General features: G+C 30.9%; 1 protein-coding gene across 2 annotated transcripts in view; it reads left to right on the forward strand.

The window, feature by feature from the left end:
• The window catches only part of LOC135125914 (methionine--tRNA ligase, mitochondrial), a 44,396-nt gene that overhangs the window by 25,689 nt on the left and 1,107 nt on the right, over nt 1-17,600 (forward strand). Inside the window, exon 7 of one of the 2 annotated variants that reach the window (XM_064051685.1) lies at nt 12,692-12,840. The exons of the other annotated variant lie outside the window; for it this stretch is intronic. Within the exon in view, the coding sequence (XP_063907755.1) occupies nt 12,692-12,762 (71 nt within the window). The 3' untranslated portion in view covers nt 12,763-12,840. Of the gene's footprint in view, nt 1-12,691; nt 12,841-17,600 lie in introns of those variants that run through there. 2 annotated transcript variants of the gene reach the window in all.

Consider the following 17,600-nt stretch of genomic DNA (forward strand, 5'->3'; position numbering starts at 1 on the left):
AAAGTTCATGTGGTCTGTGCGGTAAGACAATGCGTAAAGACAATCTCAACCAACATATGAAAACTCATCGTTCGCAGTCCAGGAAAGAAAAAAGACACCTTTGTGAGTTTTGTGGAACTGGGTTTTCGCTTAAGACAGAATTAGAGCAACATCAGCGTCGAACTCACAATAATTTAGGTAAGATTAGTTTTTTCTATCTCATGTTTAGTTTTTTTTTTACTTTTTTCTAAATTAAAATTATAATATTCAAAAAGAATCAACTTTGCTAATAATTTTTAAAGAATCTTTTTATTTTATTTTCTTCTTACTTACCTAACATTTATTTTGTATATTTCAGATGGTTCGAAAAAAAGCAATCGCCACGGTCAAGCGTCGACAGTCCGCAAACAAGTTAAAGTATCTCTAAGAAGGTGCGATGTTTGTTTCATCGAAGTTCCATCGAATAAATGGCAGTACCACGTTCGCACTGTGTCGCATAAAATGAAATCTTCAACACCTTGTTCGGATCAACTCAAGGTAGTGAAGAGTAGTTTTAAGGGTAGGATAGAAACATTCATATTAGAGAATAGAAATCAAAGTTGTTTAAACCCAGCTGAATTTTTAGATTTAGTTGAAGAAACTGTTACACCAGAATTACATAAACAGTTAGTGAAACATTCAGCTTTTAAATTTAATTTAGAATTGTTTGGTGAATATGTAAAAACATCCGAAAGTCAGGATGATCAATTTTCAATCAAGTCTTTTCAAACAAAAATGAACACAGTTTTGAATTTATCTCAGGTACAACCTGCTTTTCAGTTAATGAAAAATCAAATTATAAGCAAAATGGATGAATTTCAAGAGAGAGATAGTGGATGGACTTTGATTATAATTCATCATGTAGAAATTAATATTAATCAATATAAACCACTTAGAGGTTCAACTTATATACCACTTCCTAAAAAAATAAAAAATAGGAAAGCTTGTGTAAATGTGAAAAATGAGGATATGTATTGTTTCAAGTGGGCGATGATATCTGCTTTATGTCCAGTTGAAAAACATTCAGACAGAATGTCTTCTTATTCGTAGTATTTTTAATGTTTTTAATGATAAAAATTTCTGTTGTCCAATTTGGTGTATATCCTTTTTCAAAAAGATGCTTATATTTGCTTATACGTACTTTATCTCCAACACTAAATTTAGGCAACGGAAATATTTTAATTTTGTTATAAACAGTTTTTAACAATCTCTCTTCGTTGATGAAATTTACATCACGCGGTCGCATTTTAATAGTCCTATGAATCGTATTGTTGTATTTGTTGACAAGTTCTTGAATAGTATTAATCCATTTATAAGTTCCATTTAAACTAAATTGCTTCCACATCCAACCTTTTAGCGTTCTATTGAATCGTTCAACGATAGAAGCTTTTAAAGAGGTGTACGTTGAATAATGGTTGATATTATATTTTTTCATTAGATTTTGAAAATGTGTGTTATAAAATTCTTTTCCATTATCTGTTTGTAAATGCTTAGGAGATTGTTTAATTAAAATTTGTTCCATTGTCTTAGTCACTTCTGAACCTGTCTTAGTTTTAACCGGCAAAGCCCAAGCAAATTTTGAAAATGCGTCAATAACTGTTAATAAATATCGATATCCATTATTATCAGATGAATATTCACCCATTTCAACCAAATCTGCTTGCCAAAGATCATTAATACCTTTTAAAATAACTGAACGTCGTTTAAAGTTTCTACGTGTAGGTTTATGTAATTCATTAACCAATTGTACTTTACTCATTCTATTCTCATTTTCTTATGCGTTGAATTTGTAACTGTAGATGTGGTGTTTGTACTAGTATTTTCATTTGATAACTGGCTATTGTTAACTATTGACTGTTGATTTTGTGGTAAAGCAATTATAACAGATTTATTTAGTTTTTCTGATGTGAAATTATTTAGTTTATTAAACTCTTTTTGTAACGAACTTAATGCATCATTTAGTTCATTGACTCGTTTTGCTAACTTTCTTAATCCTTCAGCTGAATGTAAAATTTTCTGTCTCATTTCACTTTTAATAGAATTAAAATTTTGATTAATTTTCTCATCAACATAAAATTTATTCACTGCATCGTTAATATCTGAGGGTTTACGTAAATTACATATCCGTTTATGATTTATATCAAAGTCACCCTTTTCAGTTAAAATAAAACCAGGAGTTTGTAAACTTTGTTTTTTACGAGAAGAGGAAGAAGAACGTCCGAATTTATCAATAACCATGACGATAATACTAAACAAAAACAAATTTTGTTGTTTAAATATCTCTTTTTATCTAACACCTTACCCCCTCTATTGGGTATACTGTTATAAATATAAACTTATTTATCGAATTTTTATTTAGCATCATATTTTCGTAAGGGTAAGAAACCATCTTCAGATGTGATTAAAAAATATTAAAAAATTTTTTTTTTTTTTTAGCATATCAATAAGAAAACATCTATCTGTAAATCAACTAAATTTGAAGGTGTCGGAAGACTAATGGAAACCAAAATAACGAAGAATAAAAATATTGTATTACATCGATTACTTCAACGTAAATTACATTTATTTTTCTCAAATCTAACTGACTTACAATATCAGATTAAATTGTACGAAATTAATAAAGGTGTATATAAAATAAAAATTTAAAAACATAAAAGTTACGTATTATTTATATAATAATTTTAGCTTCTCTTAATTCTTCCAAAATTGAAATAATTTCATTATTATGATTATTATGTTCAGCTTGCTGTGATGCTAATAAAAGTCTAAGTCTGTCAACTAGCTCATTAGGATCGTCCCAGTAAACATAGTCTGTTTTATTTGTTGAAAGTTGCATTAATCCCGATCCTATAGGAGGTTGTTTATGTGATCCTTGTAAAAGCTTTTTAATAATATTATACTTATAACTTTTGTTTCCAGCAACTTGCTGTGTTTTGTCATAATTGCGATGTAACAAATTACAATCTTCAACTATTTCTAAATATTCCGAAATATCATCTTTACTACATTGTTTAACATCAGGTTTTTTTAAAAAAACTAAATTTTTTAGACCAGGTGTTAGATCATAAACCTTATCATTTATGAAAAGGTTTTCTCTATTCATTGAAAAAGAAGAGTTACCAATTTTCCAAACATTATCGATAGTACTAAAATAAGGTCCATACTTATTATCCAAATCGGTTTGATCTATGTTTAACGAATGTATAAATTTATCTGTTAATCCTAAATATGAAATTTCTGACGGTTGTTGTTGTTGTTGTTCTTGTTCTTCTAAATTAGTTAACAAATCAAGATCTGATCGGGTAATAATGTCTGATACTTCTTCCGCAGATTGATCAAACTCCAGTGGAAACGATTGAATGGTACTTGCGCTTGCTAAGGGTGTGCTCGTCCTTTCAAAAGTTTCATCTTCTGATGTATGTTTTTTCCTCTTCTTTTTTTTCCTTTTTATTAATGAAGTTACATTTATTCCTTGTATGGGTGTGGGTGAAGGTGTTTTTTGTCTTTTTATTTTAGGTATAATGCTAGGCTGATTTTTTTCGTTTGCTTCCACTAATTTATTTAATGGAACTGTAATTGGTTGAAAGAGTTGTTCAAAATGAGATGCGTTTTCCTGTCTACCCGATTTTAGCGTTTCATATTTTTTACGAATTATATTTCTTGTCTTTATAATATCTTTAATCACTTTTTCGTTCATTTTGAACAGCTTCTGAACAGCTTATGAACAGCTTCTGAACAGCTTATGAACAGCTTATGAACAGCTTAGAACAGCTTATGAACAGCTTAGAACAGCTTATGAACAGTAACAAACAGCTGCAGATCACATAAGAACAGTTTAATGATCAGAAATACAATGAAGCTAGAAATAATTGTTAGATCTATTTATAATAAAATAAAGACATCAAATCCTTTTCGATAACGCCCATCTTCCATCGAACAATCTTTGTTAATAACTAAAAACTGATATTTGTCTTTCCAACATTCGGAACATATTTTATGAAACTGTTCAAATTTCATGTCTGTATTAACATGATCATCATATATATGTTTTAAATTCAAGGTGTCTTGTTTAAAAAGAATTAATAAATTTGTATTATCACGTATCAATTGTTTTGGTATGTGACTATATGTTTGTCCTAAATAAAAACTATCAATCTCTTTGTGACGACCTCTACAAAAGTATGATCTTATATGGTTTTGTTTCTCGCAAGCAACATCATCAAATATAAATAATGAATTTTGTTTAGCTTCGTTGGGTGGTATTACTGTACTGTTTTCTGAAAAAGTAAAATATCCTATACCTTTTATATCAGAAAGTAAATTTTTAAGATATTCATATTTAGGTTGATATAAAGATTTAGAATAAACGTAAACATTTTCAAATTTTAAACCATTAGGATGTTTTATTAACGCTATAATTACATTTGTTTTACCGCAGTTAGATGATCCTACAATTATTGCTCGTATATTGTTAGGTAACAATTTACTGTGTTTATGATATTGTGTCACATTAGTATCAATTATATCAACATTCTGTATTGTTAATTTATCGTCTTGACGAATCAAACGCATTTTGACAACTGTTAAAAATATATATGAGAATTAATTTAAATATAATCAGTATATCAAAAATTATCTGTAAAGGAACAACCTTATAAAATGATTGAACACAGAAAATTTCGTCTTAATAACAATTCAACTGTTCGAGGTGGAGGTTTGCTTAATACTTTAATTAATAAATTACCGTTTGAATTACACGTGCCTGGATATCAATATTGCGGACCTGGTACTAAATTAAAAACACGTCTAGCTAGAGGAGATGCTGGTATAAATCCTACAGATCGTGCTTGTAAAGAACACGATATTCTTTATTCCAAGTCAAAAGATACATCAGTAAGAAATCAAGCTGATCTTCGACTCGCTGAAAAAGCTTGGCAGAGAGTCAAAGCGAAAGACTCAAAACTAGGAGAACGAATAAGTGCGTGGTTTATAACGAATGCTATGAAAGCAAAAGCAAAGCTAGGAATGGGAATCAAATCAAAGAGAAATATAATAAAAAAGAAAAAGAAAAATGTTTTAAATAATTTAATATCGAAGTCTCGTGCTGCTATCAAATCTAAAAAACCAAAGAACATACAAAGCGCTATTAAAATAGCCTTAGCAGCAGCTAAACATGATACAAGAGGAAAACAACTCCAGTTTAATCCAACACGGGTTATTCCTGTTCCGAAAGTAGGTGGTGTACTTCCATTCTTACTACCACTATTTGCGGGTTTATCCGCAGTTGGTGCATTATCTGGCGGAGCGGCAGGAGTTGCAAAAGCTATTAATGCAGCAAAAGATGCTCGAAAACAATTATCTGAAAGTCAGCGACATAACAAACAGATGGAAGCGATTGCAATGGGAAAAGGATTATTTATCAAACCATATCGAAAAGGACTCGGTCTTTATTTAAAACCAAAAAACTTTTAAATATGCTACCAGTAAGACCACTTAACGAACTCGATTTGTATAAATTTGCAAAATACATACCTAATTTTAGAGGTGTATTTATGTTAGATAAATTACCAACAACACCTCGTCAAATAGAATGTGGAATTGTAAATTTAGATAGATCAGATGGATTAGGTACTCACTGGGTAGCATATTATAAAAAGGGTAAACAAATTGAATATTTCGATAGCTACGGTAACCTACGACCACCTCAAGAAATTGTAAATTATTTAGGAAAAAATATCAAATACAATTATACTAGACACCAAACATATGATTCTGTAATTTGTGGACACCTATGTTTAAAGTTTTTATTTGATAAGTGTATATAAATAAAGAGTTCAATATTAATCCCTTAGTTTTCATACAACCATTAACATGTCTAGAATCCTCAATTTTTCTGGAAATGAATCTACTTTATACGGAAATTATTTTCCTCCTATAGAATTATCTTCTGCTTATGAATGTGGTTTAGTTAGTTTATTTACATATAATTCTATACCGAATGTTAATACAACGAACAACTTGTTTCATATTGGTGATGAAACAGTTGAAATACCTGAAGGATCATATGAAATTGATGATATCGCTAACTTCATCACAACTTATTTAAAACATTCAAAAACATCACCTAAAGTTAGTATTATTGCTAACACTAACACCCTCAAGATTCAAATTAAATCAACACATATGGTTTACTTCAACAGAGAGCGAACAATCGGAAAACTATTAGGATTTAGTGATCGTGAGATACAACCAAATAAAAATACTGAATCTGACTTACCTGTTAACATTAATAAAATTAATTCTATCCGTGTTGAGTGTAATATAACAACAGGATCATACGTTAATAATAAACCTGTGCATACGATTCATGAATTTTCACCTGATGTTTTACCAGGATATAAAATCAACGAAGTTCCAAGAAATATCATTTATCTACCTGTAAACACCAGTTCAATAGGTTCAGTTGTTATTAATTTAGTAGATCAAGATGGAAATTTAATTGATTTTCGTAGAGAAACAATTACCATAAGATTACATTTAAGACCAAGCGATTAACATCAGATATAAAATATGAATACGTTTTAAATTATTATCAATTTTTCTCTGAAGATCAAACGGAGAACATCTAACAGTAGTAGAATAACATTAACACTAAATTTATTATAATTATTTTGTGATGTTAATATTTAATCATCACGTTAGAGTAAGTAAAAAACCTAGAACATTCGTTAAAAAGAATAGTTCTGTTGCTACCTTCAAAAGAAGAACATCAAATTCTTCTAAACACTCCATAACTAAAGAAAATAAACAGTTTTTAAAATCATTAGGATTAACTCCAAACAATGAGTCATTTGTTAGACATAACTGATTTACCTCGTTTCGATGAATCAATAATAAAAAAAGAATATCACACTTATTTACCCTATACAGAATCGTATAATTCCAGTGATACGATTCGAATTTCTGTTCAAAATCAAGATTTAATTTTGCTTCCATCCGAAAGTTTCATCTATATTGAAGGTACCTTAGCAAAGGATGATGGTACTTTCCCACCTAATAATGCTTACCAATTTGTTAACAACTGTGTGGCTTTTATGTTTGATGACATTCGTTACACATTAAATGGTGAAGAAATTGAACATTCTCGAAATGTAGGAATCACCACATCATTAAAAAACTATATTTCGTTGGATCGCAACGGAAGTAACAGATTACGTAATGCAGGATGGAGATTAGAAGACAATGGATTTATTAGATTAGGAAGAAAAGAATTTAATTTTTGTGTGCCTTTAAAAATGCTCTTAGGATTTGCTGAAGATTACAATAAAATAATTTCAAACGCTAAACATGAATTAATTTTAACAAGAGCGAGAACAAACAATAATAGCGTATATATAACGAATAATGATCGTTGGAATCTCATCATCGACAAAATCACATGGAAAGTTCCTCATGTTGTATTAAACGATGCTGAACGTCTTAAACTGTACCAAACAATTCAAAGTGGTAGATCTCTAAAAATGGGTTTTCGATGTTGGGATCTATATGAATATCCGAACATACCTAAATCCACACATAATATTTGGCGAGTGAAAACAACTACTCAATTGGAGAAGCCTCGATATATTATTTTTGCTTTACAATCAGACAAATTAAACAACACACAAAAAAATCCTAGTCACTTTGATCACTGCAAACTTACCAATCTTCAAGTACACTTAAACTCTGAAATATATCCTTATGATAGACTAAATCTTTCATTTGATCAAAACCGTATTGGAGTGTTATATGAAATGTATGCAAGATTTGTAGAATCTTATTATGGTTATCGATCATATCCACTACTCGATATAAATAATTTTCAAACTGTAGCACCCATGGTTGTTGTCGATTGTTCACATCAAAATGAATCGACGAAAAGTGGACCTGTTGATGTGATGATTGAATTTGAAACTGCTGTTGATGGGATAGGAGACAACACTTCAGCATTTTGTTTACTATTGCATGATCGAATAGTTGAATATGAACCATTAAGTGGAGTCACAAGAACAGTGGTGTCGTAAAAAATCTATTGTTTTTTACTTAAAACTAATAAATAAAAGATATACAAATATTTTTTTAAATTGTTTTATTTATTTTTTTTACATATTTACATCTTCAATTTTATAATGTCCCCAAGCATAGGTAGAAATACCGTCATCCCTAATAAATCTCTTATCATCTAAATAGCTTAAAGCTACTTTATTAACATTCTGTGTATAAATATTGTGTATTTGAGATCTAAATACTAACATACTACCGTAAAATATTTTTTTCTTATATAAACAATCTCTATAACTATCTAATCCTAATGCATCTACTACTGTTTTTTTTACACCCTTAGCCTTCTTAATGGATTTACCATTAACTATATCTATCGAATACATTTTAGATCGCAGACCTATAAATTCTTTCATGATTTTTCCGTTGTTTTCGTCTTTCATGTATCCCACTTTTTTTTTATTCATAAGTGGAATGTTGTATATATTATTGGAAGGATATTCTGAAGTATCAAAATGAGCAGCGACATCATTTTTTATATCATAGTAAAAATCGTCTGTTTGTATGGTATAAATGAATGAATCCGTGTCCATATAATTCAATAGTAGATTTTCTCCATATTTTGGTTTTATGAAATTGTAATGGAAATCGTACATGAGCCATTTGGAGAGTTCTAATACAACAAAACCTAAATATATCGGTTTATCATAAAGGGTCATATCACGATTTAATTGAATCGCTACCATGTTTTTAGTAAATTGAGTTGCACTGTGAAAATTTGGAAGTATCTACATTTTGTAAAAGACATTCAAAATCTGCATATATTGTAAAAGGTGTATGAAGTTCTTTTTTAAAAGAATCATATCCAACGTATTCCGTGCCAGGACTAGGTAAAATTGTTATGATTTTATTACATTCATTCTTATGTTGATTGAATCGTTCGAGTGATGAAAAATGTAATAAACAATAATTACATATATATATTTGTTTGCAGTTTTGTGTTAACTGATTTCTTATAAGTCTAGAAATACTTTTAATCCACACATAATGACTTTTTTCTTCATTCTGCAGAAACAAAAGATTTATATGAAAATGTTTCTCTAACTTTGTACAATGAAACGGTCCAACTATTAAACCTTTTTCATTAACCCCAAATACATTAACGCTTACGTCATCATTCAATTCTTCAAAAACTGACACATCATCAAGTTTCAAAGGAAAATTTAACTCTCCAAAATTAATGTTTTTATTGTTTTCTAATGTAATAATGTTTGCATTAATATCTACTATCGAATAAGAAGACATTCTGTCTGAATGTTTTTCAACTGGACATAAAGCAGATATCATCGCCCACTTGAAACAATACATATCCTCATTTTTCACATTTACACAAGCTTTCCTATTTTTTATTTTTTTAGGAAGTGGTATATAAGTTGAACCTCTAAGTGGTTTATATTGATTAATATTAATTTCTACATGATGAATTATAATCAAAGTCCATCCACTATCTCTCTCTTGAAATTCATCCATTTTGCTTATAATTTGATTTTTCATTAACTGAAAAGCAGGTTGTACCTGAGATAAATTCAAAACTGTGTTCATTTTTGTTTGAAAAGACTTGATTGAAAATTGATCATCCTGACTTTCGGATGTTTTTACATATTCACCAAACAATTCTAAATTAAATTTAAAAGCTGAATGTTTCACTAACTGTTTATGTAATTCTGGTGTAACAGTTTCTTCAACTAAATCTAAAAATTCAGCTGGGTTTAAACAACTTTGATTTCTATTCTCTAATATGAATGTTTCTATCCTACCCTTAAAACTACTCTTCACTACCTTGAGTTGATCCGAACAAGGTGTTGAAGATTTCATTTTATGCGACACAGTGCGAACGTGGTACTGCCATTTATTCGATGGAACTTCGATGAAACAAACATCGCACCTTCTTAGAGATACTTTAACTTGTTTGCGGACTGTCGACGCTTGACCGTGGCGATTGCTTTTTTTCGAACCATCTGAAATATACAAAATAAATGTTAGGTAAGTAAGAAGAAAATAAAATAAAAAGATTCTTTAAAAATTATTAGCAAAGTTGATTCTTTTTGAATATTATAATTTTAATTTAGAAAAAAGTAAAAAAAAACTAAACATGAGATAGAAAAAACTAATCTTACCTAAATTATTGTGAGTTCGACGCTGATGTTGCTCTAATTCTGTCTTAAGCGAAAACCCAGTTCCACAAAACTCACAAAGGTGTCTTTTTTCTTTCCTGGACTGCGAACGATGAGTTTTCATATGTTGGTTGAGATTGTCTTTACGCATTGTCTTACCGCACAGACCACATGAACTTTGTTTAGATTTTGAATGAATCGTTAGTCTATGTCTATTTAGTTCACTTGTGCGAGCGAAAGTTTTTCCACAAGTTTCACACAGATGCATTATGATAAATATGTTGTGTTATCACTATTCAGTTAAACAACTAATCGTATATTACACTTTCTTCAGTCTTTATATATACAAAAAAAAAGAGAGAAAAAAAAACGGTTACTCACAATCATATTTTAAATAATTTCTTATTAAAAATACGTTTTCGAGAGCACAAGTCAGTGAGTGTCCTGCACAACGCTTTACATTTGGAAATTTCTCTTTTAGTTTTTTAAGTGTTATGTTATCGTCTATGGTTTCAACACACACTTCGTCCTTTAAGAACTCTTCAACCCATCGACTCTTTTCAAGTCCTTTTACGTATACAATTGTATTTTTACTCACATTTGCTAATATAAAACTCTGCACACTTTTATAAGTCACTGTACCATCCATCCACTCAAGATCGTGGAAATTTTCTGTTAACCACTTCACATTATTTTGTTGTTTTCTGGTTAATTCACAAAATTCACACGGTGGACGAATTAGAAAACGAAAGTATTCATCTTCGTTAAACAACACTACTACTTCTTTAGGGATAAACTGTGAATCTCTTTTAAACCCCTGCATGTCGATAATCACTTGCTTCATGTTGAATAAATTCACACAACACTACGTTTTGTAACAAAACTAGTAACCAAACTGGTAAAGTGTTGACAACGATCACAATTTATACGAAATTTATGTTCTCATTTCTTTGTTTTTAACGATCTCAATAAGATCCTCCTTCCAGGAAACGAGAGCACCCGTTCCCTCCTTTTTTTTTAGAACAAAAATAAAGTAATATTCCAAAAAATTAAAATAAGAACGCGTGATTGTTTGTATGCATCGAACAAAAATAAAGTAATATTCCAAAAAATTAAAATAAGAACGCGTGATTGTTTGTATGCATCAAATCTTTTATCTATAAAATTAAATTGAGAGCGACGTGATCACCCGGACATGATTGTTTGTATGCATCGAACAAAAATAAAGTAATATTCCAAAAAATTTAAATAAGAACGCGTGATTGTACATGCATCAAATCTTTTATCTATAAAATTAAATTGAGAGCGACGTGATCACCCGGATTTCTTATTAGAAAAATACTGTATAATTCTAAAAATATATAAGAACAACGCGTGTTTGCTATTAAACAAAAGTTCATCAGAACAATTAAATTAAGAACACGTGTTTTAATATGAAATAAGTATTTAGTTCAACGCGTGATCGACAGCGGATTGGTTATTGAATAACCCAATTTTTAGTTATTTTCAGAAAAATAGTCTGATATTACAGAAGAGGGGGCTTCGAAATTAATATTTAAGCTGACTGATTTATTTAAAAAATCAATTCATTGTGAATAAGTTAACAAGTGTACATCCAAGAAGTTTGTGATTGTTTAGTGTGTGATTTTTTTTATCAAACATGGAATCTTCCAACCGCCAACAACAACAACAAAATAAGAAAAGGATTACTTCAATTACGAAAAAAACAAAAAGTAAGTCGAAAACGTCCAACATTCTCGAAAAATTTAATCTCCTGGGTGCCTTCGCATGGTTAAATTTATCCACTATGGAGAAAGACAAACCATATTTGATGACTGATATGAAACGACACACGACAAAGTTTGGTGATAGGTTGATGGTGGAATTAGACAACAGCAACAAACTCTACCTTCCGGAACGTTATAATTCACTAACGGACAGGCAAGTTGCAGAACTAGGCAGCGGAAAATATCTATTATTAAATAGAGGAACAAAAGGACAAAGTTATATGCTGGAAGTCATCTTGAAAGCAGAATTCGATAAAATATCGCTTATCGAACAATTAACAACAACAGTTCCACCACCACAACCACAACAACAACAACAACAACAGCAACCCTCATCATCATCTGTACAAAAATCAACGGTAGTTTTACCAACAGTAAACACTATAGAAATGTTAGCACCGTCACCATCAAGTCAAGTGACCACAATTGATGATGAAGATGATGATGATGATGAGAGCGAAGACGAAGAAGAAGACGAGACTGTTGATCCCAATTCAGGAGTATTAAATTTCTACTCACAAAAACCTTTTCTAGGTTTGTAGAGAGGAAAAAAAACAATGTGAGTAATATACTATTATTTATTAATTTCTGTGTCTACCTAACTATAAAATTATTATATTTTCTTAAATATTCTTAAATATAAACATATTAATTTTTTTATTTTCATTTCAGATATAGTTCTATCAACACAACCACATGTATCCGGTCCGTCTGTGACTTCATTACTCGACCAAGGACAATGACTATCGTGCCATCCATACTTGGACAACTTCATTTCTTGAAAACGAAGAAATTCTTCTTTGTGTTCGTGTAAGATTTGATCTCCGTACATCACAAGAAAATTTTCAACATTCATCATGAATACTATTTCACGAAGAAATATCGACGACTAGTACATGTGGTGTAATTACTAGTATTTAAATATTATTATAAAGACTACTCATTTAAATAAAAGTTATAAGTATCTCTATCTTTTTTCTTTTTATCTTAATTTTTGTTTCGTTTTACAGTAATAAAAGTTAAATAAATGCTATATCACTCTTATTTTCTATCTCTTTTTTCTTCCTCCGTGCCTTAATCGAGCGTGCCTTAATGCGCGACGACCCCCCACCACCGCAGAGGAGGCGTGCCTTAAAGAAAAAACAGACGAACCAGAAACTAGAACACATAGAAAACGCCCACAAAACCCCACCAAAACACTAAAATACACCCACTTTACCAATCAAACACGATTATTCCCCACCAAAAATCATAAACTACACCCACTTTACCTCCCACTTACGACAAATCCCCACTTTTTTTGACCCCCACCAACAAAAAACACGCCCCCGACCGAGGCCACGCCCCGTGCCTGACACGCCTTGCGTGCCTAAAGTGGTCCAGAACATACATATCTATACTACTAAAAGCGTCTCAAAAAATGTTTTAGAAATCTTGATGCAGTTTTAAAACACCGTTTCTATTTATGTGTGTTTTCAATTTTAGAGAAAATAAGAAACTTCACAAAAATGCAGTGAAATAGGTATAACAGACAGAAAAGTCAAAATCAAAATGAGTAACCTACAAAATTATATAAAAAAACAGTGCTTATTATTTGCTAAGTTGCACCCTCTGCTGTCTCCTTGCGGCAAAAATTCACGACACGCCACGGACACACAAACAACGGTCTCACCCGAGAAGCCAAGAAAAGTCGTCCATGATTCTTTTTACGGTTACAAATTGCTCCAAAAAAAAACGTATCGCTGATGTCTGATGTGTTATAAACAAAGAAGTTAAACTTTAAAACTTGGCGTACTTTGTTCGAAACTTCGTACAATGTGGAGAACTTTTCCAACAGCTTTAGTGCTGATAGTGATCGAGTTGAGAGGTAGTTGAGATATTTCGCTTTTGTTGAATGCAGTTAAACAGGAATGTAAGGAAACGGAGGCGTATGTTATTTTAGACCCGTGGATTCTTGCGCAAAGTTTCCGAAGGAAATGCGAAAAATAACAAAATTCGATCAGAGAAATTTATTTATGACGACAGTGGTAAAAATATCTTGTCACATATCCATTTTGGGACGTGATGTTACCGTGTGACGGTAGTAATGAAGCACAAAACGAATCTGCTGAATTTAAATTAACGCAAATATGTTAATTCCTGGGACAATTCTGTGCATGATAATTTTTGGCTTTGTCTGCAAATTGTGCGCTGGTAATGTTCTGGTCGCAGAGTCTGTATACGACGAGTTCAGGCTTTGGGTCTGAAGAGTTTATCAAGTTTTAGTGGAATCTCGGAATATTTATTTGTGCAGGATGCACTAGACATTTTCTGTTGTGATAACTTGTAAAAAATCTCTTATGTTGAGTGGTACGAGCACGAAAATGGCAGGTAAATATCGATGAAATTCATCTCCTGCCTTTCAACCACGCCGTATATTTTCTAAAGAACTGCTTACTTTATCGGCTTTTGCGTGTGGTGAGTAAAAATGTCATAGGGATAACTATCTTGATAATTCCTTTTTTTTTATTAAATTAACAGGAGAAACTCTCGTAGACGACTTCTATGCAAAAGTACTTTATAATAATTATTATAACGTTTATCCCCACAACATCGAAAACACATAAAGCAAACTAAACTAAACTAACTTTTAGCTTGTCTAGGTAATGCCAAGGTGGTTGGCGAAACGCGTCGGCAAATGTTTTGTGTGTTTTCGGTCTGGTGGGGATCAACGTTATATTATTATAGCGCATTGAGTGATCAAAAAGGTTCCTACGTTATAGTTAATTGCTGAGTATTCTAGTTTTCTAATGTGGAATCAATTTCATATTATAATATGAATGTATCTTGGTGATTTTCATTTTATTATACATAATGTCTCAAAACAAGGGAATAATCAAAATAACTTCAAGGTAAAATATATATCAAAACAGAAATTATTATCAGTCTCAGGTGTATTATATTACTTATGAACATGTACGTTGGAAATCAATACATTTAAACGCTCTATATTTACAGGACGATTCAATACACTTTTTTTAATAGAACACCCTACCTATTTTGAAATATTTTATTTTTGAATTCCGATGCCACTTTGCGAATTTATTCCAGTTTTTTGATTTTTTTAAAAATTCAGATCAAGAAAATTTGCAATTATGTATATATTTTTAATATCTGTGTTCAACATTTAATGAATAGACAGGTATTCGCTTTTTTGTAGTACTCATAAAATGCAATTTTAATATACAGTGTTATAAGAAAATTAATAACAATTTTCAAATATGCTTATCTCCATTTTTACTACCAGAGTGTAAGCTAAGTAAGTATTTTAATAGGGTGCATCTGCCAAATGCCCAATTTCATGTTTTTTTGACGTTTCATGACCCTTAGAGAATGAAAAAATAGGTTTTTCGTCTGTGTGTTGTCTGTCTGTCTGTCTGTGTTGATATTTTTTAAACAGGTAATTTCTGAAACTACTGGATTGATTGTTGTCAAATTATATGCCTAGGTATTTGACTTGTACATTAAACATTATTTAAATTTTTTAAGGAGTTGATTTTGAGCAAATGGAACTCTACAGGCGCGAGTTCGAATAAACTTTCGCAAAATTAAATTTTACAGTTTGTCAAAGAAGCGGAATTTGCTGGACTGTACTTCAGGGAAGACCTGTCTAAATAATCTGAGACAATTTTTTTTAGATATTTATATATTTACTACAATAGCTGTTAGTCGCAGCTCCGCTTGCGTGGATTTTGCACTTAGGGCACTTTATTTTCACCCCCTGTAGGATTAATATTGTTCATCCCCCTGACAGTGAATCCGTCTAACTTCAAAACTCACGGGACTGCCATACAAATTTTATCCCCTATTTTATCCCCTTAGGGGTGGAATTTCCCAAATTCCTTTCTTAGTGGGTGCTTACATTACAAAAGAAACCTACTATCCAAATTTGATGTTTCTAGTTCGAGTAGTATAGATATGGTATCTTTCTGTCGATGTTGTGATGTGTCTGTCAAAAAAAAAAGACTAAAAATTACAAAACTATCAACTTGAAAAAAGAGAACAAAAAATCAGTATCTCAATTATTTAAAAAAATTTCGGAACGCGGTTTTCACCACTGTTTTCACCGTACAAAACTATAAATCTTACGAAAAACTGTGGACTTTTTTTGTTGGAAATGAGATACAGTGAAAGGCAGCTTACGATATATAGAGTTTTGTATGCTAAAAACAGTGGAGAAAACCACGTTCCGAAATTTTCGTATATAATTGAGATATTGATTTTCAAATGTACGTGATGAAAAATTTCACAGAAATTAAAAAAATATGTTGATAGACTTAAAAAAACTGTTCTTGTCTTGTATAGAGAAAAATGTGGATAGGTTCATACCTATAAGTTCATAATGGAGATATAACTTTCTGAAAGTCTATCGACGCTATAAGAGCGAATACTCTCAACAAGTTCCCTTTTCCATATAGATATCATCTTCAAAGTAAAAGTACCAACATTGATCTTGAAATGCGTAGACATTTTAGTCAGTCTTCATTGTTGCGGGTTATTTAAAGTGTACTATTTAGTGCCGTCAATATGATGTTGTCAGAAATCGTTTATTATTATCTAATCCCAGTATTGTTCTATTCTTTTATGCTTAATCGATTTGATTTGCTTTTTCAAACTAATTCAAATTTGTATCTCTTATTTGTTTGTCAGTACCTACTTTTACTCCAGATTTCCCCTACAAGATAAACTCCAGTGCATTGTTTTTATTAAGTTTTAATTTTAATTCAAGTAGAAAAGGATATGAGGAAAAAGTGCGAAGTTATATAAATATGGACATTCCAACGTTCGGGAGTATTGTTCTCCAAAAGAAATAATTTAAGCTTTGAGTATGTATTTAGAGAGAATTTAAATAAGTCATAAATAAGCGATTTATTTTAAGCTGAACCTAACATCTACACAACACAACTCGTAAAAGCTTAAGCCCTATGCGGCCGGGTTTTGATTAGGTTCATAATAACCGCAAATTATTAAGTACGTACTTGGCAAAATCAGTTGAATTAGGTCAAATTTTACAACTTTTGCAGATAATTTTCAGGTCTCTAACTGATGTAATTTTTTTTAATTCCAGAAAAATAATCCATTGTTTACTTTTTAGAATTCAGGAAAATAGCCACATGCGAATAATGAACTCATAACATAATTCAAATTATTCGCCTGAATATTCGCTGGATGCACGTTCATAAAAGAAAAACCCAATATGATTGTGTGCTCCAGCAACATCTGTTGGATTTTCAATAAAATTTGACGTTACAAAAACCGTTGTGTTGAATGTAAAACTGGCCACATCTGCTACGAATTACAATAAGTTGGCGACCGATCAAACGTTCGTTCATTCCTTCGACGTAATTGTGAGAAGCTATGGCAGTTGAAGTGTTTATCCAATTTTACCAATTTCTTCGTTTTTTTTTTAGCAAAAATTTATTGTTCGAATACATATGTTCCTAATGCCTCCAATAACAGTAAATACCAAAGCAAACATTTTACCGCGGCTTATCATCCAAAATTGTTTAACAATTATTGTTACACACTTATCACCACTTTG

The sequence above is a fragment of the Zophobas morio genome, unplaced genomic scaffold, assembly GCF_036711695.1.
Source record: "Zophobas morio isolate AGI-343-1 ecotype UQ-CSIRO unplaced genomic scaffold, CSIRO_AGI_Zmor_V1 ptg000009l, whole genome shotgun sequence".
NCBI classification, from domain to species: domain Eukaryota; kingdom Metazoa; phylum Arthropoda; class Insecta; order Coleoptera; family Tenebrionidae; genus Zophobas; species Zophobas morio.